Below are 26614 nucleotides of genomic sequence, written 5' to 3'. Positions count from 1 at the left end.
TTCACCACGAAGTAGAACTCACAAGGGGAAGTTTCTTTATTACCTTTGGAGGAAAATACAATAATACCATGAATATAGAGCTAGTACCTACACAATTGTATCATTCTGGCTTTTTATCATACTTCTTGGGGGGTTTATTTATGTTTAGTGCCTGTAATTTCAGGCTGCAAGGTATGAGCAGCATAGTTTCCTTAGAAAATTCACTGCAGATGAGAAGATATGGTGAATCAGGAAATTCTAATTGATTACAGTACATAACTAAGATTTTCCTTATTCCTATGGTATCACTTCTCTTATGGATTATCAATAATTTAATCAATATAAACCAGATCTCTACCCCCATATCTTTTAAATTGTTTTCCTAAAGTGCCTTGAGATGTTTTAGTTAGAAGGAATGTCCTAGTCGTTTCTGACTGACTTTCCCATCTTCTCTGTTCTGTTCAGTCAACATAGGGCTTAACTTTCCATTGAATTAATGCACAGATTACTTTTGATTTTTTGCCATGTTTCTAACCTGATTTACAGTTGAAGAGTAACAGGGACAGTTAAAAATTAGATTGATTACTGCCCATTGGTATAATTTAAGATTTTAAATGAATTTAGAATACATAGATTTCCCCCCCTTCTTTGAACTAATGACTGTTTTCTCACATTACAACTGGTTCCTTTCAGAAGGATTGTTTGGGAATTTAGGAGATTAACAAGTGAGAGCATACTAAGGAAAAGTGAACTGAGTGATTTGGCAGTTTTGACACATTTTCCAAATGTAATTTTAATGGGTTTTAGATTTATATATGCACAGTAAAGCTAAAGTACGGGCAGAAGCAGTGCAAATTTCCCAAACCATACCATCCAGCCAATGTATCTTAATCTTTCTCTGAAGGGATCACTTCTAGGGGAGTTAGAGATTAGGTTAGTTAATTCAGTCCTCATCAACTCTACTGAGTACTTCAGACTGAGAACTGTTTTCTTTAGGACATCTTTCTACCTGGAAATGGGTTGAGAACACCATCTGATTTCACTTAGGACATCAATCTTCTGTCAGTTGTTAATGATCTCAGTCACTACTAGACATGAGTGAGAAGATTTGGTTTTTGAACACCCCAGCATTTAATTAAACCATTATAAAATAAGTGGGCATGTGTAACATTCACACCTTAGTTTTGGGAATGTTTCAGACTGAAGGCTTCATTCAGGTTTCTCTCTAGTCTTTCAAAAGTTAACTTTAACTTTACCAATCTCTTATGCTATCCATTCCAATAGACTGTTGTTTTTGTTTTGTTTTGTTGCAGGAAACAAAACACAAAACAAAAACCCTGCTAAGAAGCATGACCTTTTATCATGTTAAATAGTTAATGTTTTGTCGACACTGTGATAGAGCAAAATTGGAACTATATTTCCAAATCTGTGGCGTGAGATATAATAGGATCCTACACTGAAATACCAATCATTTGATTGTTTCAAAATTAAAACCCAACCAACAAGATAGTGCAACAAAACCATCCTCAGTTTTGATTTCTGTAGTCGACATACTTGAAAAGATACTTAATGTCGACAGTGTAACCTGTTAGTGCTTATGGCCACTTCTTGTAGCACAGTCTGAAGCACTTTCTTGTTTTCATCTCTGTTTTGGAGGTTCATTTGTCATTCCCTGTAATGATGCTGTAATGCTTCTTAGGGCCCCAGGATGACTAGGGTAATGGCCTTGCTAGAAAATTTTCTGGGTGTGGGGAGGTAAGAGTCAATACACAGAGCACTGAAGCTCCTGGGACTAGTTAGCTTTCCTGAAATCCAGCCTTGAGCCACTAAAAGGAGGAAAAAGTCAACTGCTAGGCTTCTGGGATTGAATCAACAGCCAGCTGTGGGCAAGGAGTTCTGTTGTGAGTGGAAAACTCTTGTTTTGTTTGTTTTTTTCCCTCCTGGGACAAAATGGAGGATTTTTGGTCTGTTTACTTTGGAGCAAGAGTAATTCAGAGACTGTTAAAAGACTTTAGGCTTTCTCCTGGGCTGATGAGGGAATATATATATTTTTTGTTTGCTTAGCCTGCCTGAAGGTTCTCATCCCCTTTTAAAGGAGAGATTCCAAAGACTGTGGCTATTTTGCAGTGCATGAAGGCTTTTAGTCTCTTTCTTAAAAAGATGCATGATCTGAGGCTATGCAGAATTATAGAAAGCTGGGCTATATGCATAGATCTGCCCCAGTGAATGGAGATTGTGGTAGGTGTAAAGAAGACGAAGTAGCTGAGAAAAGCAGGAAATTTGGGAGACGATTGTGTGTTCCAGGAAGATTTATTGAATGTTTCAGTACTAGCAATGGGAACTCCTAAGAACGGGTGGGCTGGAGTTCCTCCATAGTGAGGAACCATAGGACAATGATCATGAGACACTCCTCAGATCATTAAAGACTCAGGAGCAGCCCCAAATTATGGTCCTCTCCGAAGGACTCTGAAGTGCCTGAGTGATGGGGATATGCTTCAACTCATATAATCCGAGGTGGTTTATGCTAATTTCTCCATTTAGTTAAAACTGGTGGATGCCCTAAGGTTTTTAAAACTGTTTAGTGGAACCAGCTTTAATGTGGTGCATGGATATTTGATTTCATAAATTTACCTCCTACTCTAGCTACAAAGCTATTTCAAAGATAGATTTCTGGGTTGCCATAGACATAGCTGCTGGAGTTACCTCTAATGGATGGAGTTCGGATAATGCCCCTACTGCTGAGGTCACCCTTGGTGGCAGGGAAATGAAGGTTAGGAATAGTCGTGAAGGCCTGAGGTGCATAGAAGACTGGAGCTCCAAGGTAGGCTGTGGCGGGATCATACACATGTCCAAATGTGTAAGTATATTCTCCTTGTAGCATGGTACCTCGTCCCCCTGTACCTCTGGTGTGTCTAACGTAACTGTCTTTGTCTACTGGTTTTGCTAATGTCACTTCAATAGGGGAACCATCCAGCACCTTTAAAACAAGGAGAAATGCATGGAAAAATGCAAGGGAAGCACAAATGCAGTACAATATCCAACATCATAATGACTGTTTTGTATAAGGCCAGCGAAGTTCTGCATTTTGTTAAGCACAGCTACTTAGGTGGGGTGGCTGAAAGAGTCTGAGAATCTTCTGCAGTGAAGTTATGTTCCCACGGGCAGAAAGGCCCCTGGCTGCTGTTGCAAAATGTGTGAACCATGGCAGTCTGCTCGTCTTCTGCCTGCAGCTGCTCTGAGGTTAGAGGAACTTGGGCTATATCTACGCTTGGAGCTAGAGTGTGTGATTCCCTGCTCCCAGGAAGCTAGCGCTCAAGGAGCGAGTGAGCTAAAACTAATAGTGTAGCTGCAGTAGCTCACGCAAGTGGTGAGTGTCAGCATGGGGTAGCTGCCCCAGGTACAAACCTTCCTGGACCTCGTGGGTGTGTACTCAAGATGCTGGCCTGTGCTGCCATGGCTACACCACTGTTTTTATCTCTATGAGAGCTAGCACAAGTATGCTTATAAGAGCCGGGAATCACAACCCCAGCTCGAAGTTTAGACATAGCCTTAGAGACACTCCTCTTCTGCCCACAGTAATGTGTGGATTCAATCAACCGCTCATTTTAAAACTACACTTTCTGAGAAGGTTCAAAATTAGGTAAGACCTGTTTGCCCCTTTCCTAACCCAAACCTTACCATTTATATTAACCTGAAAACAATAATAAGCATATGAAAACGGAATCCGGTTAATTGTAAGTACCACAACTTCAGTGTTGATTCCAATAGGTGATGCAAAATATGTATCAAAGGGCTTGATGCAATGAGGTACTGTAGTACAGCACCCTTCAATGGAAAAGTGACTGCATTACCTATTTTCCCAACATAGATGTTCAAGATAGTGATTGTACATCTCAGAACATGTGGAGTACATTTGTACATGCACAAGGTGGCTTTATTCAGCTTCTAGATTGAAAAGCACTGCAATTACAAGAAAAATAGCCTCTGTGAAGAGAGTTTTTGAGCTGTTCAATGACTGTTCAATACCTGATCAATGACTGTTTGTTTTACCAGAGACAAATGGATTAATTTTCTTAGCAAGCATGTACGCAGTTGCAATGCAGAGCCTATGGAGGGTGTGAATAAAATATCCCATATCGTTGAATTCATGGACCCTGAATTTCCTCTCTTGCTGTCATGTTCTCAGCACAGGAATATATTTTTAATATGTGTGTAGCTCCTATTAATTAAGTTGGGGTTATGTTAACACACTTTTTTGAACTGTACACTCTTCAGAGCAGGGGCTATTCCTATGTGTTTGGAAAGGATTTGGCACATTTGAAGTGATTCCTCAGTAGAAGCAGGAATAAAAGAGGGATGAGTAACACCCCATGATAAGTATGTAATACTATTACATAATATTATACACAATATTTGCAACATATGAAAATAATAAAATAGTTAACTCTTAAGACCTGGTTATTGCATTATAATGCCAAAAAATTGTATATGGCATTAAAATTGGCTGAATTCTGGAAGAACAACAACAGTTTTGACAGATCTTTGTTTGAATTCTGAACAGCTGTTTTGGTTTGACCATGTTTGTAGTCATCATTTACTATTGCACATTGCCTTGTTTTTTTGTTGACACATAAGGAAAAGGTATTCAAAGCGCAAGCATGAGATTTTGTGACCTGTTATTCAGTATTAGTCATTTGTTCATTATTCTGTTTCTTGCATCGAATCAGAACAGAACACTACTATATGATTTAGGTGACCAGTTTCCCATTATGCAGATAAATAGTAAATAGTCAAAATGAATAGTTTGTGAACACCCAAAAGGCCGAAACTTGATCACATAAATTGCAAACAATTACAAAAAAGCAAATACAGTTGTATGACACCAATATACTATGAATGCTACTCGTGCAGCATTACCTTCCCGTTTAAGGCTTTCATAGCTTCAATTGCATCGTCTCTGTTATTAAAGTGTACAAATGCATAGTCTCTGATTTTCTTTATTCTTTCAACTGCACCTACAAAAATGTTGGGATATTAGTTCTGCAACTGTCTTTTCAAAGGAATACAGATTCGAAATTAACATTCTGGGTTGTGTTTTTAGCTCTCAGTTTTACAAAGCACAGTTCTGATCTGCAGATGCTTGTGCATATGAGTATCTCACTGAACTCAGTAAGATTACTTGTGTGTAAAGCTAAGCTTGTGCATAAATAATTGTAGGGTCATGATCAAAATGAGTAATTACTGAACCTGTCATGCTATTGTTTTAATTTGGTCTGATTACCCAACTCAGAATGTTACACTTCTCAGAGTTTAAAAGTTTAAACAGACTAAGTTAACTAAGTAGTCTAGAGACCTGGTATTGCCAAGTACTTTTTAAAACTACATTGGTTTAGTTTTTCATTTATGGTTACAGAAAAGTACAGTTAATTGAACAGAAAAAGTAAACTTAAATATATGTGATGTTAATACACACTAAAATAAGAGTAACCCTCTTTTACCTAACAAGTCAAGGCAACCCTTGCAGTCCTATTTTCAGATATATGAAGTCAGCTAGATCAGACTTGGTAAAAATCAGGGCTGAGAAGGAAACCATGTGCAGTAAATGGAAATAGAGCAATAACCTTTACAGAGTGCAATAGAACCATGATCTTAGCTTTTAAGTGAAGCTCTTAAGTATTCTAGAACCAGCTATATGAAAATTAAAAAAAAAATACAGTGAGGAGGTGCATTTGAGTGCATTTCAACTCTGAGGAATTTTTATGTCTGGTAGTCTCCACCAGGATGGCTGAATGCAACTGTCAGCTGGTTATGTAATATATTCTTGAATTATGTCAGATTCCATAGAACATTCACATTCAGTTTGTTTAAAATGTCATTTGGTGTCATATGCTTGCATGATGGATTCAGATTACTTCTGGGCATATGTGATACAAATTCACTTTGGTTTTGTTTATTTCTTGCAGCTTGTCCTGACTTTTACATCCAGGCAGCCGTAGCGCAGCCAGCAAGTTTAGAAGTACTAGTTTCCTTTTACAAAAATTTGCCTCTTTCTCACTTTATATCAGAGCCTTTTCCTGTGTTTCCACTGGCTACATGAGATGTGATATGTGTGTCAGCGCCCATTATAAAGTCAACGAACAGGTTTGTCATCTGTCTTGAAGAACTCAAGGCAGTCCTGATTTCTGAATATTTGTTCTACCTCCTGATTGCCAAGCAATTTTGCAGAACACATGAATATACAGACACATCAGCCAGACAGCAGGAGTGGGGGGAACAAGGATCAGAGAAGAAACATTACTCTAAATCCAATGAGTTTATAATTGATGGTGTATTGAATATGCATCAGTTTACAGATTTTCAGTGAAAATGTCAGATTTTTTAATCAATACAACAGGCCTTACTGCCCCATAACCTCAGCCGTGCTGAACACAATGCCATCAACAGCCTCAGGAACAACTCTGACATCATAATCAAAAAGGCTGACAAAGGAGGTGCTGTTGTCACCATGAATAAATTGGAATATGAACAAGAGGCTGCTAGGCAGCTCTCTAATACCACATTCTACAGGCCATTATCCTCTGATCCCACTGAGGATTACCAAAAGAAACTACACCATCTGCTCAAGAAACTCCCTGAAAAAGCACAGGAACAGATCTGTGCAGACACATGCCTAGAACCCCGACCTGGGGTATTCTATTTGCTTCCCAAGATTCATAAACCTGAAAATCCTGGATGCTCCATCATCTCAGGCATTGGCACCCTAACAGCAAGATTGTCTGGCTATGTGGACTCTCTCCTCAGGCCCTATGCTACCAGCACTTCCAGCTATCTTCGAGACACCACTAACTTCCTGAGGAAACTACAATCCATCGGTGATCTTCCTGAAAACACCATCCTGGCCACTATGGATGTAGAAGCCCTCTATGCCAACATTCCACACAAAGATGGACTACAAGCTATCAGGAACAGTATCCCCGATAATGTCACAGCAAACCTGGTGGCTGACCTTTGTGACTTTGTCCTCACCCACAAATATTTCACATTTGGGGACAATATATACCTTCAAATGAGTGACACTGCTATGGGTACCCACATGGCCCCACAGTATGCCAACATTTTTTATGGCTGACTTAGAACAACGCTTCCTCAGCTCTCGTCCCCTAATGCCCCTATTCTACTTGCACTACACTGGTGACACCTTCATCATCTGGACCCATGGAAAAGAAGCCCCTGAGGAATTCCACCATAATTTCAACAATTTCCATCCCACCATCAACCTCAGCCTAGACCAATCCACACAAGCAGTCCATTTCCTGGACACTACTGTGCTAATAAGCGATGGTCACATAAACACCACCCTATACTGGAAACCTACTGACCACTATACTTACCTACATGCCTTCAGCTTCCATCCAGGACATACCACAAGATCCATTGTCTACAGCCAAGCTCTAAGATACAACCGCATTTGCTCCAATCCCTCAGACAGAGACAAACACCTACAAGATCTCTATCAAGCATTCTTAAAACTACAATACCTACCTGCTGAAGTGAAAAAACAGATTGACAGAGCCAGAAGAGTACCCAGAAGTCACCTACTACAGGACAGGCCCAACAAAGAAAATAACAGAAGTCACTAGCCATCACCTTCAGCCCTCAACTAAAACCTCTCCAGTGCATCATCAAAGATTTACAACCTATCCTGAAAAATGATCCCTCACTCTCACAGATCTTGGGAGACAGACCAGTCCTTGCTTACAGACAGCCCCCCAACCTGAAGCAAATACTCACCAGCAACCACACACCACACAACAAGAACACTAACCCAGGAACCTATCCTTGCAACAAAGCCTGATGCCACTCTGTCCACATATTTATTCAAGTGACACCACCATAGGACCTAATCACATTAGCCACACCATCAGGGGCTCATTCACCTGCACACCTACCCATGTGATATATGCCATCATGTGCCAGCAATGCCCCTCTGCCATGTACATTGGCCAAACTGGACAGTCTCTACACAAAAGAATAAATGGACACAAATCTGACATCAGGAATCATAACATTCAAAAACCAGTAGGAGAACACTTCAACCTCTCTGGCCACTCAGTAAAAGACTTAAGGGTGGCAATTTTGCAACAGAAAAGCTTCAAAAACAGACTCCAATGAGAAATTGCTGAGCTTGAATTAATATGCAAACTAGATACCATTAACTTGGGTTTGAATAGAAACTGGGAGTGGCTGGGTCAATACACATATTGAATCTATTTCCCCATGTTAAGTATCCTCACACCTTCTTGTCAACTGTATAAATGGGCCATCTTGATTATGACTACAAAAGTTTTTTTCTCCTGCTGATAATATCTCATCTTAATTAATTAGCCTCTTACAGTTTGTATGGCAACTTCCACCTTCTCTGTATGTATATATATATCCTCTTACTATATGTTCCATTCTATGCATCTGATGAACTGGGCGGTAGCCCACAAAAGCTTATGCTCTAATAAATTTGTTAGTCTCTAAGGTGCCACGAGTACTCCTGTTCTTTTATCAGATACAGACTAACACTGCTGCTACTGTGAAACCTATTACCACTAAAGTTAATGGGAAATGTGGGTTTCAGAGACTCTTTGGGTAATCTGATCCATAGTGGCAGCTCTAGATTTTAACTCCTCTAAACTGAACAAATTGTTACTGGATGCTGTGTTACTGTCAAAAGGCTTTCCCAGTACAGGATCACTGGCTCAAATGTACAATTCAGTCCCAAGGTGTTGCAGTTCAGCATTATGTCCAGTGCAAGAGGCTCGGGGAGGGGGAAAATCATTTCAGACTGTTGCTGACATTTCTGAATATAATTTCACTCTAACCTAGAGCTGTGCTCATTTCCCCAAAGCTCAGATTTGCTACTATATAACCAGTTTCTTAGAACATACAACAATCTCAAAAACAAGTTGTTTCAGAATTTTAATCCATCTAAAATAATAATAATAATAAATATTATTAATAGTAGAATAAAAAAGAGGGAGAGACAGAGAAATTTCCAGTTTCAAAATGATCAAACTGCAAAAACATATCATTAAAGCAAATGCAATTTAAAAACTTCCATAAACTGTTTTGGAATCCATTTCCTTTGAGCAAATTTGGTTTAAGTAAAAAATGATGGAGTTTTATAGACACTTTAGGTGACTATAAATGTGTTTTTTAGGGAGTGCTAATAAGTGTTCTGGAGCAAATTGGGATTAATAATGGAGGAAGAAGCTGAAAGTAAAATGATTTGTCTAACAACTTCATGTTTGCTAAAAGTATTATACTGAGGGATTAAGAAGACAGGAATGACTCATAAAGGAATTTCTAATATATCTTTCAGCTGCAGCCTAATGTGAAAAAGAGAAATTTATGTAGCAAAGAGAAAGCAGAAGAGTTAAGATGCTCTGTAATACAGCTTTAAACTTTAAGGAGAAAGTTAATAGAAGTGAGTTAAATTATGAATGATTTTCTGGTGCTGAGCACAAGGAAGTCGTGCAGAGATTGTTGTATTTCTTGGAGTTCCAAAATGCACTTCTTTATACAGAGTTGGATTTTCAAAAGCTTCTACATGATTTAGGAGCAAAACTCCCATTGAAAATTAATGGAACTTATGCTCAACTCATGTAGACACTTTTGAAAATTGCACCCTACATACTCATAGGTGGAAAGGATAATATTAGGATAATTTATGGATTAAATTATAAATATCGGTTTGTATTTTTATATAAGTTTCTGTATGTTATTCATTTCTATGATGGGCAGTTAAGCTTTTACATTGTATTCGATGCGAGTTCTGGAATGTAGAACATAGGTGAATTAAATCCAGAGCAACCCACCCATCTCACTTAGTGGGAAACATGAATGGACCTGCAGTGTGGTAGGCAGCTGGAGGGGGTGGGGAATACATGCCTGGGAACTCGGGGCAGGTTTTCCCCTGCCTCCCATTGGCCACCCAGAGGGAGATGAGATCTGAGTGGCCCCTCACCCCTATAGCCCTTTGTTATTTTAACAACTGCATGGGGTTTTTTGGAGTATCTAGCTCCAAAAAGCTGCTCCTTAGCGGCCCCACTCTCCCTCTCTGTCATTGTAATATAGAAGCAGTGTTTTTTGAGTGTTGTGGGCCAATTGCCTATTTTGGTATCAGGAAGGAATTTTTCCCTTTGGGGCAAAATTGGCAGATGCCTGCAGGGTTTTTTGCCTTTCTTGAAGCATCATGGAAGCACATTTTGGTTTAAATAGCAGTAGAATGTAGAAATTATTAGTCATTTGCAGGAAAGTTGCAACCAGAGTCCAGTGCGGTTATAAAGCCAAAAGGACCAGCAGCTCTAGGTAATTTACTGGGATTTTGCTGATGGACCTTGTGCCTCTGGGACAAGAGCAGCCTGAATTCTTCACAGAGTGAGGTATGTTTTTAGTACCTTCTGTCCCACTTCTGGAGGTGGGGAAGGTGAGAGGATTCAGAAGAGTGAGCTGAGTACTATGTGTAAGCTGAGGAGAGTCTATCCTGAGTTATGGGATATAGGTTGGGAGCCTGTAATCCCATACTGAACCCACTCAGATGCCTGGTACTGAGAGATGGAGAAGGAGGGGCATACTGCCTTCTCCCCAGTGCTAATAACTTTGTGGTCTGTCACTTAAATCCCACCCTGTGCCTGTCTTCATTCACCTGCATGTCCTGGTCAAGTTAAATACGGGTTTAAAAAATCCAAGTGCTTTGTGATTCTTCAGTGTGCAAGTTTTATGTCAATATTCATTATGTAAAACCACCTTTAGAAAGAGTATGGAATTTTCAAAAGTCAGTCAATCATTGCGGGGAGGAGTGAAACAGCCATACTGAATCACTCTCTTTTGAACATTGTCCTTTTTCATAGAAGAAGAATAGTGAAAAGAGTCTATCCCACTTACATAGGCTCGCTCTCCTGGGAGGTAAAACCTACCCCTGAAACAAAGCTAATGTTTAAAAAAATCAAAATAACCTTTCTGCAGAAATCAAGTTACTGGAGAGCATATATACAAAAATCATGTCACAACAGAAGTAATTTTTACTAATGTAGAATCCTTAGGACTTTTCATACACCATTTTGGACTGCAGCAGAGCTATTTGACTTGCCAAACCACCCTGAAAATGTCAGTTGTCCTGTCAATTAGAAAACAAGCCGCTTACTGGATGATCTAATGCCAGCAGTCGCTGTTTTAGGAATTTAAACTGGGTGAAAATTGTTTCAACACTTGAAGGTTTTACAGCGGAAAAAACAGCTATTTTATCCTTTATGCTGGTGTTCCACCAATTTAATATTTCAGAGAAACAGACCAACTACTGTTAGTTTACTATAACTGAACAATATCTACCAATTTAATGGACTCAAACCTGCAACAGCTAAAAACCTACTTTATGTCATTTCCTACCTGGTTTAATATTGTTGAATTCTTTTTCAATCGTCTCTTCGGTGGTTGATAGCATAAGGTTTCGCACATACAGAATTTTAACTGATGACATTGTATCTTCATCAACTTCAACTTCTGGTTCTGCCCAGTCTACAGCAATAGGATGTCCCCATAACTGTATTCTTCCTGCAAAAAATAATAAATAATTGAAAGTACCATTGTTCAATTGGTTTCTAGGCATATTGATGTTTTGTATAACATTATGCTGTGGTAGTAGAAGTAGTAGAATGGAATGATTATACAGAAGGTCTAAAATTTCATGCTCAAAGCAATGGCACATATACCATATGTTTCCAGAAACAGATAGTCAGATGTCCAGATTTTATTCTTCTAGCACTGCAGATGTGCAGAATCCAACAAGGATGGAGAGAAAATATGGTACGGTCCTCAAACATTTTCATTCTATGAACCACTTAGAGAGATCTCTTAATGAACCTGCTTCTCTTCCAAAAATTCCTTCCCTCCACTGCTTGGTTTCAAAATGTTTCTTTCTGCAGCTGACTGGAAAGACTCCACTGACTACAGTATGATAAACACTGTGATTCTAAGAAGTTTAAGTAAGACTTATGTTCTCAGAAATTTGATTTGTGTGCAGTAGTTTGGTCCCTGTAGCATAGTGCTTCAATGGAAATAACGAAGATAGGGGAATGCAAGGCAATACATTATTACAAGAAGGGCCTTATGTGGGGGAAAGAAATGTCACTGACTTGGTGTGTATTGGATGAGCCCCCCAAGGAGAAATTGTAACTGATTTGGGGAACTCTAAAGGGAAAAAATTAGATGGCTAAAAAATCAGTGCTATGGCAGCATCATGCATCTCATGTCCATAGTAATAATTTACATTTGGTTAATTAATCCACTGCTTTTAAATTCATCAAGAGTGTTGGCATAGCTTTGCATGCAGCCACAGAGCTGGTCTTGAGGTCATGCAAATGATGCTAATGAGCACTGGCAAGCAGCCTTGTGCAGAGGCACCTCTTGTCTCCTACAGATGGCAACAGTAACTGCTTCACCCAGCTTTCCTTCTATTCCTGCACATCCTGTAGGGAATTTCTCCTCTTCCAACAGTAATTGAAGCTTAGCTCAGCCACAAAAATCTCAGGACCTTATTTCCTGCCCAGTCTTGTCCTGGATTCACCCAATAACATCAGAGATGTTGTGACAAAGTCAGTGCTTTTTCATTGGCAATTTGAATGAGTTCAGTAAACCAGTTTTCTCCAGATGATGCATTTATATCCAGCCTAACAATGGAGGTTAACAGTGTAGTCCTTCCCTTATCTTGTCTTTCTATGATTTTTTTTTTACATTTGACAAAATAGAAAAAAATTTTAGGGACTCTCCCCCCTTTTCCCTTGGGAACGGGGGTGGGGGGAGGAAGGGGAAGAAAATAAGGAGGGAAGGAATTTGAAAACTTATTTTTGTTGAAAAACTTGGAACATTTATGAAGACAAAAATGTTTCCTTTCAAAACAAAAAACTTTTTGTTCTAAATAAATCTGAAGTGAATTTGGCCAACTCTAGCTCTATATCTTTTCAGTGCTAGCCTAAACTTGGCTTGAACTGTTAATGACTAAAAGTAGTCATCTGATAACTAATTGATAGCCTATGAAACATGTATGGCTTTGGTCCAGTTCTCAGTGGTCATGTTCAAATCATCGGTAGAAATAACTGGCTGGTTTTGCTAGCAGTCTCTTCAAGGCATAAATAAGCTTGGACGCTGAACTTCCCTCATACTAGAACTTGATAAAAAATTGCATGGAGGGAGGAGAAGAGACAATGTTTTTTTCAAAAATTGTGTTCCTATTTTTGACCACCTCTACCTCATTCCCTGAACTACCCTTAGAAATAGTCCCTCAAGCAGTGGTTAGGCTCATAGTATGATGTAGCTTGCTCTGCAACTACCTGAGTTCTATATATCCACAGAACAGTGGAAGCTTTACTTTTCAATGAGAGCTTAAATCTACCTTAAAGCAAAACATATCTTAAAACTTTGCCCACTGCATCACGTGGTGATATCACAGTATAATTTATTTAAAAAGCTTTGAGTGATATTAAGTTGGCCAGCTGCATATGATCTTAAATTATGCTCACATGCCAAGGTAAATATAGAACAAACAAAAATGGCTATCTAGCACCATACTTAAGCGGAAGAACATTTTACAATTATTTGACCCTCAAAGCACCTCTGTGAAGTATTATTCCTATCTGGCAAATAGGGAAAACTGAAGGCCAAAAGTCACACTGTGAGAGACAGAGCTACTTAGAGAATCTTGAACTCTTAACCCCATCTCCTTGCTTTTGTCACTATTCCACACTTCTGCCCATATGTAAAGTTCAGTATAAACATGGAACTTTTGTAACACTAGATGTGTTGTAAGAGTGATGGTACCAAGATCTAGTTCTCTTTTCTGACTTTCATTGTACACAATTTGAAGATCAAATATTGATGATTAATAATGCATAGTGACTTTCACATGATGTGTGTATTATGGAAGTGGATCTCTTAAAGGCCAGTTGTGTAAACTTATCTTGGGGACTGACAGTCAAGTTGGTTTCTTTCCATCTTGATCATTATCACAAGTATTAGAGGTTCTATAGGCCAATTATAAGCTACCTATGTAACTCTACTGTATTCATATTACCCACTTGGTAATACCTGTACAAACCTACTTAAAAATTAATCAGATCTCATGGCTAAATAATAGTAAACTTTGCTCATGTCTTCAAATGTAGCATGTAGTAAATTCTTATTCAAAGATAATCCTTGTGTAATATAAGTCTAGGCATAAATGCAATTCCTCATTAGAGATTTCTTCATTAGGCTCCAGTTAGTAAAACATCCCTGTTCAGGAAAATGCTTAAGCACATTCCTAAAGCTAACTATGTTCATAACCACTTTCCTGAATAAGTGCCTCAGACTGTATTCTCCAAATCCTGCAAGGTTCTGAGTACCATTGATTCCCACTGTAGTTAATGGGAGTCCCCAAACTTCTGGATTAGGGCCCATAAATATTCCCACATTCAGCAATCTTGCCATCTCCCACACCCTCCTAGGAAGAAAACATGTTTTTTTCTTTAATGCAACTTTATATCCTTGCAAAATCTGTAGCAGCTATACTATCTCAAATATATTAGACTGCATCAGTACAAAAAATGATAAATGGAGTTTATCAGAGATTTATTTCTAATTTCAACAGAGATTGAGCCTAGCAAATCTCTTTGAACTAAGAAAATGGCCTAGCAGCGTTTATTCCACTGAATTCCACTAAATGGAGGTTAATCTGACCTGTATTAACTGCAAAAGTATTGTCTTTTGCAGCTGATTTTGATGTATATAATAAAGTACATGCATGTGTATGTGTTGGGTGTCTTTGTATTATGTGATGTGATGGTGGCAAAGATCACATTAGGCGTTGTATTAGAGTAGAACTGGTTGGGAAATTTTTGTTGGAATGATTTTTCCGATTGAAAATGCCCTTCTCCCCAAATCAAAACTTTCCATGGGAAAATTTCAATTTTGCCCCAAAGTCTCTTGATCAAAATGATGGCTTCCCAGCTGCCCCCTTGGAAGGCTCTTTCCAATTGACAAAGCTTTCTGGGGGGACTACCAAGACTGAGCTCCCTGTCTCTGCCTCCCAGTGTTCCCCCAAGTTCCGGGACTGGATAGTCAGCCAGCTGGGAGACTCAGCCCCCGTCCCTCGTGCCACTCCAGGGCAGTAAAGGCTAAGCATCCCATCTCTTTGCCTCGCTGGCTCTGGAGCTGGGGAGAAGTGAAGAAGTTCAGTAGCTAGGCTTTCTGCCTCTCCAGCAGCTCTCCAGGGCAGACAATAGGAAAGCTGAAAAATGTCAGTGTTTGCTGTTGGTTTCTTTAATGCTAAATGACCTCGTGAAGCGCCATAGCGAAGGAAGCTGCATGACCAACACTGCAGACAAACCTGGTAGCAGTTTTCTTCTTGCCATTGCTGCTGCTCGATGACTTTCATATTCCACAAAAGCAAAGCCACGGTTTTTTGTTTTGTCTGCTGCACTGGGATACACAATGACATCAATGACCCCATCTGTGACTTTCCTCATCTCTGCTAAAATTTCTTCTCTCTTCTTGTTTTTTGGGATTCCTCCTACAAACAAACGGCAGTTGTCTACACTGGCACAAACCCCTAGGAGTCGTCCATTCCTGCATACAAACAACAGTTCCAGTTTGTAATGAATCAGGCTCATTTCTTTGAGAAATCACAAGCCTCATCTTCCCAAAAACCATAGTTTAAAACTTATCCATCAGACCAGTCCTTTTGAGCAGTGTACTCCATCCAATACATAATAAGCAATTGTGCCAGACAAAAAGGAATATATTCAGAATTGATTTTGAATGTTCACACACCCACAACTTGAAGGTGAAATTGGAGCTGCAGGCAGCTATCAGTATTTTGAGAATATATTGCTTGGAAATAATTTGAGACTTTGGGAGAAATAAATTTCAATCTTTAACTTCCTAGGTGTTTATTTCCACAACTAGCCATTGAGGGTTGTCTTTACCACAGAACTTTACCATTGATGAACACAACAGTGAAGAACTGTGTTTAGCTAATATGATGCTGACCGTGATTTACAGTCACTGTAGACGAGGACAAATCATGTTCACCAAAGCGTCAGCTAACTGGGAAATCATAGTCAACCTGTGGGGCAGCACAACTGGGGGTCTGGGGAAACAACTTCTCACTGTTCTCCAGCCTGCATGATTCAGGCCATAGGGAGTGCTAATTCCTGTTCTCTCTGGGTGCTTCGTGCTTCTCTCTGTGCTCTGTGGAGAGTCCCAGAGAGTGAAGGCTCCTTCATTCGTTCCCATTTTACCTCCTCTTGTTCCCCAGCCCCTCTGGAGGGCTTTTGAGGAGTTACAGCTTCCTTCCCCACAAGCCTTAAAAGGCTCTTCATTGCCTAGACAGCTTCCAAATTCCATCCCTAGACAGCCTTAAATAATACATCAGAAAGTCCAATCCCTCATGGGCCTTTGCATGATGCCCCACTCATACTCTGTGAACTTAAGAAGGCTCCCCGCCCAGTTCACAACTCCTCACAAAGCTCAGAAGGGGCTAGTCAGCAGCTCCTCCTGCCTCCCCAGGAGCCAAAATAAGGTTGTCAGAAAAGCTGATCCAGAATTTTTTGATAAAACACATTTTTGTTAGAAAATGCAGATTTATCAAAATGGAAACTTGTGTATTTTCATCAATGGGAAACTGACTGATTGTACATTCATTTTTCAAGTCGCAGGAAAAATACATAATGTATAATAAAACAGACTAATACATCATTTGATTTCAACTTTATATGAACATACCAGTCATGCTTACCTAATTTCATAATTATTAAGTTGCTTGATTGCATTCTTAGCCTCCTGTTTGTTAGAGAATGTTACAAAGGCATATCCCCTATTGTTTCCATTGAAGTCCATCATCATTCTCATTTCATAGATTTTACCAATCTGCAAATGAAAAGAAAAGTCAATAACCCATTCTGAAAGGAAACTTTCACCAACAGCACAGAAGCTATTTACACAAAGCTGGTTATTTCCCTGACTGTGTCTTGTGTGCATATCACCTCAGAGTTGTTTGAACATCTCCATCAATGTGACCATCAGCCAGAACCTATTTTACTTGAGAGCTGTTTTCTGACCCATGAATGAAGTTAGAATAAATAAAGGCAACATATGTTTAAGTGACAGTTAGGGCTGAGTTAGCACTGCAAGGTAAATGACCTCTATTCACACCATCTGATAACACAGTACCAGAGTTCCAATGTGTGCCTCAGGAACCGTACTGTGCAGTTGTCACAGTAATGATTTCTTGCACTGATTTGCTCTTTGTTTTTAAATATTTAATTTCAGTCTGTGCTAGGAAAGAAAAGGACTGGAGGCTCCAAAGTCACATAGCATCAGCCTCATTCTCAAAGTCAGTATGTGCACCTCAGTTAATCAAACTTTTTTTTGTGCCACCATTGGTGGGATTTTTCTCTTTCCGTGTAGAATTAAGAATGGCGGTGAAGACTATTTAGAAGTGCTGCAGGAGGATGAGGATAAACTTTTGGGAGTTTCCTTATTTGGGAATGTGATTACCGTTAGTGATAGGGAGGGCACAGTATGTGCATGTCTTGATATAACCATTATTATCAAGTACCTGAGGTATGCTAAGCACTTTACAAAAAATAAGACATGGAGTGAAATCCTGGCCCCACTGAAGTCAATGCAAGTTTTACCACTGACTTCATTGGAGCCAGGATTTCACCTATGTTGTCCCTGCTTCAGGGAGCATACAATCTAATTTTGGAACTCATGCAACAAAGAGTAGAGTTAAAAAAAATTAAGGGGGGGAGGCAGAAGCATTACAATAATGTAATTATGTGGTGACTTAGGTTAATCAAATGATCATGTTGCTGCTACTACTTTCATGCTTTTAAACTACTCCCGTCTTGTGTGTGCAAAAATATGTGAGTGACTGCATGCCAGTTCACACATCCAATGACAGTGGCTGCATGTGCATATCAGTGAAGGCTGGTTATAACCTGTGGTGTTTCATGGTCCAGTAGGGGACGTTAGACAGGATGGGGCACATTAAGGGCCCTACACACCTGCTAGGATCTGGAAGGAGTCATTGAAGGAGCATGCTGCTCCTTTCAAAATCAGGTGGAAGGAATGCTATATCACGCTTTCTCTGCCCAGTGCTCCCGGAGGCATTCTGCTTGTATCAGCCCTGTGCAGATAGCATGCGTCAGAGCACCTCTGCTCAGCACTTCTGCTCTATACCCCCACATTTCCGTAGCTCCAGACAAGTATAAGAATACAGCTTAGTCCTGTAATAGAAAGTGAGACTCAGAACAGATTTAGGTAACAGGAGCAAACTATACAGTAGCCTCACCAAACACAGAAGTACTATGGGTTATACACTGAGCAATGTACACACACAAAAGAATAGTCGCTAATGTTTGTGTATTAGAATTATATGCATTTCAATTTTCCATTTGTTATTTCATGTACCAGGCCTTTGAAAATGCAGCCTTCTTTCTGCATACAGTTTTTTCAGGAGCATGTGTATAGTACAAGAGGAGGAAAATCTCTTAAATGTAAGACATTACTTTTTCACATAATGGAATAAGTTCATCTTCAAAAAGGTCTCGGGGTAATTTCCCAATGAAAATCTCACAGCCCCTCTCTGGTGGCGGGGCATCCCAACCAGGCGGTGGACCTCCATACTTTCTTTGTCCATTTTCCTGCATCAAAGAAAAGAAACATAGTTTAAAATATATGGAATCAACAGAAATATCTCAAAATTGCCTTATTTGTTTCTGTAACTCTCCATGGACTTATCTGCATAACTGTGTCTTTCTTTCTATTCCCGCCCCCCCCCCCTTCACTTGGCCTCTCTGCTCATCTAACACTGGCATCCTCTCTGACCCTTCATAAAATTCTGATTCAATAACATCCTTCTTTTCAGCTCTTGCCATCTGAAACAATGTCTCTGTGCAACTCTCCCTCATTAAGACGTGATCCAATGCCCAATGAAGTCACTCAGTATTTGCTAAAATGTTACCTATCTTTGTTTACTTAAAGTTGAACTATGTGGATAGACCCTAGTCAAATACTACCTTTCTGATGCTGTAGTGTTTAATATAACATGATGTATTGGACAAGGATGCCAGCCTGCCATAGGCTAAAACGTTGCCTGCCTAGCATCAATCTCCTTTTACAGAGTCAAAGTTTATAATTTACTAGTGTTTAATGAGCTTCAGAAAGCAACCAGGTGTCATAATCCAGCTCCACTGAAGTCAATAAAAAAAATCTCCCATCAACTTCAAGAAGAACAAGATCAGCAAGAACAAGATCAGCTCCTGTGTGCTTTCTACAGTGGCTAATGACAGTTTCCTGATGTACTTGAGAGAAGACCAGTTTGTACTGTAGACTAGAGAGTTTCTCTGAGGGTCACAAACAACATATGTTAGAATATTGGAGAGATGAGTGTCTTGACTTCAGTTATTTTGGTCAACATTTTCTCAAATGTTTGAGTTGGCTTCAAAAGTCAATGTCCAATGGCTTTTCTAAACCCGACATGACATGTGCACTGAGCAGTTAGTTTTGGTTCCAGCCTAGTAACACATTCAACAAAAGTACAAGTTTTCAACAATCCGCCTACTGCTCGGAAACATTTGATTAATTATTACATGTATACTGGATTTTTGTAGTTAATGGTGAGCTTCTTATTACACAGAACAAAGAGATGAGCTTACATGTCTGTTCTTGGAAGAATTATGTTTCTAGGAGGTATGGGAAAGAGGAGAGGGTGGGACATTTACTAAGTTACAGCAGTGTCGACACAGTGAGTTACTGCATGACAAGCTGGTCCACTGTAGAGTCACACCCTGGCTTGCTGTATAGACAAGCCCTAATTCTCTAGTTATTTGCCCTCCGAAGTCATTCCAACCATAAACTATTTAATAAACAGGGAAACTGTTTCAAGCTCCTTACATAGTAAGAGAGCACAGCAAAGTGAAACTGATTAGGATCTTGAAGGGAAACTAATTAGGAATATAAGTGATAAGGGACCAAGAAGTCTCTTCCAGCCTATTGTCTATGGATTACCACTTGGACAGATGTAGTAGTAAATTATCCATTTTCATTCTTACTGTAAACATTTTCATCATAATGGGAGAGTCATAACAGTACTTTCAGGAGTGAATTCCTGCAGTATCAAATTTTAAAACATTGAAGCTGGCAACGTTAAACACCATTTCCCTGAAGGTGTAATTCTGCTGAGTGATGCATGAACGTCTATTGATTCATTTTGTATAGCTAAGGTGCGATAAATCTCTTCAGTTTTGTCACATTCTTAATTGTGATTACTATGTAATGCATGCTTATGGATCCTGCAGGATCCATTCAAGAGAGGCTAAGTAAAAGGAATTAAAAAAAAACCCTGACCCAAAGTAGATTCAGATAAGAAAGGTTTGAGAAGATTTACTATGCCACTGCAAAACAAAGGACTGGAAAAACAAAACCTTTTATTTTAATTAGGTCATTGTGTTAATGTATTTGTAAGTGAATGGGATGACTCAGCAGAGGAAAAAAAAACCCCTATTTCAGTCAGCAAGGTCTTCACCTCACGGGTTGAAAGAAGGAAAAAGTACTCCAACCCAATTCTCAGCTCTCCACAGATTTGGTGGAAGGAGGAAGAACTGTTTTCTTAAATCCTCTTCCCTTTTTGCAGGTGAGTGAGTGGGCAGTGGGGAGAGTGAGGGTGGGATAAGGGGCAAGCTAAGAGAGCAGATACTTGGGTACTGTGGTGATGAGTTTGATATAAAACACCAGAGAATGTGAGGAAAGGAATGGGGTGAAAGGAGAAATAGGATAAACTCTGAAAATGGCAGGGAGGGACAAAGAACCTGGGAAGCAAAGAGAAATAGAAAGGTGTCAAAGGAAGAAGAGATGAAGTAACTGAAAATGGAGGTAAATCAAATATTGAAAACTACAGATGAAGGTAAGAAAGAGAAAAGAAGACTGGGATAAAGAAACTAATGCAGAATATAAATACAGCAGACTAATGTTATTTTTATCTCACTTTGTGTAACGTATAGTAGATAACAATGTTAAAATGCAACAAACCCAAATGCTTGCTTACCTATAATGTGTGCACTCAGCTTTATATGCTATATAAACACACTGTTTTTTGTTATTTTAATTGTCTGCCCTGTTGTTTTGGTAGCTCCAAGTTCCTTTTAGTCCAAAACTGCCTCTTTGGGCTACTGTGCTGCTTCTCATACTTCTGTCCCTAAACAACTGACAGGATCTGAGCCTTAGTAAACTCCATAAAACTCACTCTCATTACCATTTGCAATTATAGTCCCTTAGAGTTTACCAGATTATTTCATAGTATTGCCTAATTTTCTATTGCATTTGAAAATGAAATATGTTGAGGCCATGTTTGTTTTGAGGATGAGTCCAAAATTCAGTAAACAGATGGATAATTTGACTTTTGAAGGGCTCCCCTGCCTGCTACAAATTTAGTAAAAATAAACAAAGATGGCTCCCATTGTGAGACCTTCTCAAACAGACTTTAAACAAACCTCTGATTATTAAGGCTGATAAGTAATCTCTCTCCTATGTCAGATAAATTAAATACTTAATCTTTAGAGACTAAAAATGGTCCCAGGATGTCAAATTCAGCCCTGGGCCTAAACACTTTTAAAGTACAAAGGGTATCTAATTCAGGCCTGGTTTACACTTAAATGTGAGGTTGACATAGCTACAGGGCTCAGGGATTGTGAAAAATCTACACTTCCGAGTGCTGTAGCTATGCCGACCTAACCCTCGGTGTAAAAGCAACTAGGCTGATGGAAGCATGCTTCTGTTGAACTCACTACCATTGCTTAGGAAAGGGTATTCCTATGATGATGGAATAACCTCTTCAATTGCTGTAGGCTACAGGGTTAAGCCAGTATAGCTACAACACCTCAGCTCCGCCACTGTAGTCCCCACAGCGTGGACATTGGGTTTGCTTTGGTATATTATAAAGATAAAGTGCAGCTGTGATGTTCAGATTGCAATCCAAAACTTCCCTGAGATTCAGAGACATTCAGCTCTAGGTTTTTGGTTAGCTTATCATGACTGGTTACAGTGTAAAAAAAAAATCAATGTAAGAATTCAGTCCTACTTATTAAAATAAAGCATCTTTCAGACATACACAACAGAGAGAAGGGAAGAGAACCAACAAAGAAGGAAAGTTTCCTTGTTAAATATTTACCACTCAAGCCCTTGACACAACTACTTAATTAAAGCTAAAATTAGATGCTATGCAAAAAATAGCACTCAAGCATGTGACCACATGTTCTTACCTGGATCAAACTATATCCTGTGCGGTGAATTAATGCACGGAGAGCAGCTTCTTTCTGTGTGCCGGTCAAACCATCCCCCGATTTTTGATTTGATTCCATTGTGAGTGATTATCAGCAAAAAATCAGGTTAATTAGGGGTGCTCACTGCAATCAAATTTAAGATAAATTAAGTAAATTAATTTTTCTGGGAGGAGAAAGTCCATTTTACTGAGGATATTTACATGATTCATTCTCCCTAAATAAGTAAGTTGAGATAACTTTGTCAGAAAAACAAAAGGACAAAAAGGAAAGTGACCTCCCCCTTTACCTTATGCAGAGTAGGGACATGACAACATGTTGATCCTGCATTCGCTTAGATTTATGTATGTGAATAATCCCATTGAACTAAATGACACGAAATCACATAATTAAAGTTGAGCAGAGTAGGGACACGACACATCATGTTGATCCTGCAATCACTTAGATTTATGTATGTGAATAATCCCATTGAACTAAATGACACGAAATCACATAATTAAAGTTGAGCATTTTTTGAAATGTTTGTAGGATTAGGGTCCTTGTGACAACTTTGGAAAACAAAGTATCTAAATACATATATGCAGAACCAAAGTCCAAAAAGACAACTAAACAGGATTGTTTACTGCAACGCTAATACAGCACATGGAGTGTAAAATATCCCAACCCTGCACACTTAAAATAATTTCTAGTATTACTTTCAATCTATCAGATAAACACTAAAATGTCACACAGTAGCTTCCTTTTGTATAACACATCATCTGTTTACTCCTTAATATTTTTTTAAGGCAGGGCTGAAATCATTGCTTTAACCCCACTTTTCAGGAAAGCAAGGGGTAGGGTGAATACAAATTTTAGTCTTTAAAAAACTGTGTATGGTATTTTGGGGGCCCCATTGCTCCAACTCTTGTTCTTTCTTAGAAGCCCCGTATTCTGCTGCAAGTTGCTGCTGTCATCAGCATACCATATAATAGAAACACCAGAAAAAGCAGCAGAGACCAACCAGCCTGCTGTTGCTTTAAAGTGAGTAAATTTGTCTGATAGGAAGCACCAGAATGAGTGAAACTGGGTAACCTGTGTAAGTGTGTTAGAATGAGAAATTGGGGCACCTGTGAGAGTGAGTGAGTGCAGTGACTACCCCTGAGTGGCCATATGAGTGATGAGCATAGGGGGTAGGGAGGGAACAGAATGAAAGAATATGGAGGAAGGGAAAGAAAAGGAGAAATCAGGCTGGGGAAAGACAGGCATTGAAAAAGGGAGAAGAAAAGAATATTGCCTGCCATAGAAAGAAGGAAGAAAACAAAAAGCAAAGACCACCTTGTCAATTTATTTTAGTTAAGAATATGTAATCTCAAAACATTGTAAAAGGCACAATTGTATGATAGCTAGAAATATGCCATTTTTAGAGGGCCCCATAAAATTCTACTGTGCTTCCCCTCAGCACACCAGAATTGTTTGTGTACGAAGCATTTCATTATATGCATGTCTTATGCACCAAATTAGCCCAGCGGGAGGGGGGTAGAGAAAAAGGAAGTCTTTTTGTAGGGCTAAAAACAAATAACGCAGAATAAATTGTGTTATATACGTAAAAATAAACCTTTATCCATTAATTTTCTCTCTAATGCCAAAATTATTTAATTTGCACTTGCTGTAATGTGTATTGTTTTGGAGTTCATTGAGAAGGACCACATTTTTGAACCAGGAAACGGCTAGCATGCTGCTAGGCTACTTGTTGGTGACTGGGACTACAGCAGACCTCAGAGAGAGCAGCAGGGGAGAATTAAAAATTCAGTAATGCTAGGACTGAATTAGTGCCTTGGTGCTTTGCCATTGCAGTTGTCCCAGTCACTGTGCAATGGCATGTGTTCTCTCTAGTTTGTTACCCTAAAAATACGAGCCTTATGTGTCACACTTTACAGCGAAGGACTATGAAGTATTGTATTTCTTCTAAGCTAGTTCTCAATTTTTTTTTAAAGCCACTTGAGATGTAAATGGTTACAGCTGACATCTCTTCCTTGAGCTGCTGCTTGATAAATATCTGTACGTGGATTCAACCTGCAATATAAGGGTCCCACCATTACAGGATGAGAGCCTGGAGATGCAAAGACAAGTGAATGTGCTTGATCTGAAATCAAGGGGATATCTCTTAGTGCATAAAGTCAAATGCATGCATGTGACCTTACATACCAATTTAGGCCTCAATCCTGTAACTTGACCTTTGCCTAGCAGCATGCTAGCTATTTCCTTAGGGGTGTGTCCTTCAGTGAGAAACTTAATGTCATGCAAAATGTAGTCACTATGGCTATGTATATATGTATATCGCTATTTGACTAAAAGTAATCTTTTTTTATTCCAAAAGTGGTATTTCTCTTCACTCACTCTTTAGTTTGATCATTTTGTATTTATAATTTCTGTTCCCCCTTTTTCCTGCCATGTTGAGTTGATCTGTAAAGATTTTAGGATGGACTTTAATTTTAATGTGTTTAAAATTGTCCTTGTGATTTAAAGTGGAACCAGTGATAGCTGCCTCAGAACGTTGTTACATTAATGAGCTGTTTTCAGTTTTACTTAACTCTCTAACTGTGAAGCTAAAGGAAATTACATAATGTACAGTGACTGTATCACTCTGAGGTGTCTCTTCTTAAGTTTATTGGCCAAATTGTGCTATCAAATGCATGTGTGACATTTCTATTGGAATAATTGAATGAAAGGCAGATTTTGGCCTAGAGGATTTTTGAGCAGAAATTGGGTCACATAATTGTACTGAACTGAGGTCTAAAGAACTCATGATCAGTTTTTGTTATGTGTTCATTGTATAGGTAAATGGACTCCTCTTCTTTAAGGTTTTGATAAAAGGCATAAAAACTACCTGGCTCCAAAATCTTCATTGACATTCAGTACAGTTGGCTTTATTTTCATATCTTATTGTTTTGTAGCTCTTGGTCTGTTGTTAGATTTATTTACAGTTTTCATTATCTACAATACAACTTAATGATGATAGTCCCTGTAATGTTGTACACTTGAACTATTTATCACATAGGGTTGGGCCACTTGGGATATCTATTCTGATTCTTTGCATTTTTGTCTTTCACTCCTTGTAATGTCTTAATTACCACTCATGTGCACTGGGTGGGCGATGGACTAGACAATATAATAGGTCTTTTCCACCTCTAATTACAGAGCGAATGTCTTCTTTTAAATCAGCTAAAGCCTAATTATTGCTTGTTTTATAGGCACATATTATTGTTATAGAAGCTGGTATATGTTTATTGCTTTGATTTTTTAAAAATAGTTATCTGAATTGCAATTAACTTGCTATGAAATATTTTTGTGAAAACTACAAGGAAATGTGTAATATATTTCAAAGCTGAGGCCCAAAGTCTACTCATTAGTTGCCAGTATGACCCATGCATGACCTGACTTTACAACTTTATTATACTGCTCTAAGCCCTGATCCTGTTTCTACTGAAGTCAATGGCAAAACCATCATAGAACTCATCAGAAATGTTACTTCTATGGATATCTCCACAGCACATATAAAATATAATTTGTAATGCAAGAACTCCAGCTCTCAAAGCCTCTTTAAATTCCTGTCCTTACTTACCAATATGTGGTTCAGACCTGTCACAAGAATAGAAGTTTTTTGATTGATAAAGATGAAAAGGAGAAATAAATGAGATGCTCTGACGATTTTTTTCTAAAAATGAAGAACCTAACTGTTGTGTGTAATATTCTCTTGTTTCAAAAGTCAACAGCTAATCAATGACCACTTAAAGGAATACAATTTAAAAAAATCAGATACTGCTGTTGAGTACTCCTGTCACTTCCTGTGGTTTTACTATTGCATTTTGTTTTCACAAGGCAATAAGTGGTATTGTTAGAAAACACCCACACACCTATGAGCTGCTAAAGGCCTCATGTCCTGAAACTCTGAGGACCTTCAACTCCTGTTGAAAATATGCACCACCTTACGGGACTGGTCCTTGCCAATGATATACTGGGATATCCTATATATATTCTGTACATTAAAAGTTATTTTATAGTTGCTAACTATTCAGGGAAATAGTAGAACTTATCTAGGCATTACCATAACAATCTCTGACCCACCTCCCCCCAAGTCAGGGATCTTCCCATAACCACATTTCAGATGCGGTTTGGAGATGGGAATCATAACTCCCTTTTGCTCTGAACCAGCTCTTCAACTCTTAATCACTTCTGATAAGCTTGGTCTGACTTCAGCTCATGTCTGAGGTGCCTCATGAGTGACTGGTTTC

General features: G+C 39.0%; 1 protein-coding gene across 4 annotated transcripts in view; it reads right to left on the bottom strand.

Annotated features, from left to right (window-relative positions):
* A1CF (APOBEC1 complementation factor) overlaps positions 1-26614 on the bottom strand; it is a 51126-nt gene that overhangs the window by 17144 nt on the left and 7368 nt on the right. For all 4 annotated transcript variants that reach the window (XM_048858753.2, XM_048858754.2, XM_075130918.1 and 1 more), the window contains 7 exons: positions 22326-22469; positions 18576-18710; positions 16799-16929; positions 15389-15627; positions 11416-11580; positions 4897-4994; positions 2683-2956 (listed from right to left, as the gene is read on the bottom strand). In XM_048858753.2, the coding sequence (XP_048714710.1) occupies positions 2683-2956; positions 4897-4994; positions 11416-11580; positions 15389-15627; positions 16799-16929; positions 18576-18710; positions 22326-22424 (1141 nt within the window). In that variant the 5' untranslated portion in view covers positions 22425-22469. The remainder of the gene's footprint in view (positions 1-2682; positions 2957-4896; positions 4995-11415; positions 11581-15388; positions 15628-16798; positions 16930-18575; positions 18711-22325; positions 22470-26614) is intronic.

The sequence above is a fragment of the Caretta caretta genome, chromosome 7, assembly GCF_965140235.1.
Source record: "Caretta caretta isolate rCarCar2 chromosome 7, rCarCar1.hap1, whole genome shotgun sequence".
In the NCBI taxonomy this organism is placed as follows: Eukaryota; Metazoa; Chordata; order Testudines; family Cheloniidae; genus Caretta; species Caretta caretta.
Note: the sequence above shows the minus strand (reverse complement) of the source record. Positions and strands in the feature narration are given on the sequence as shown.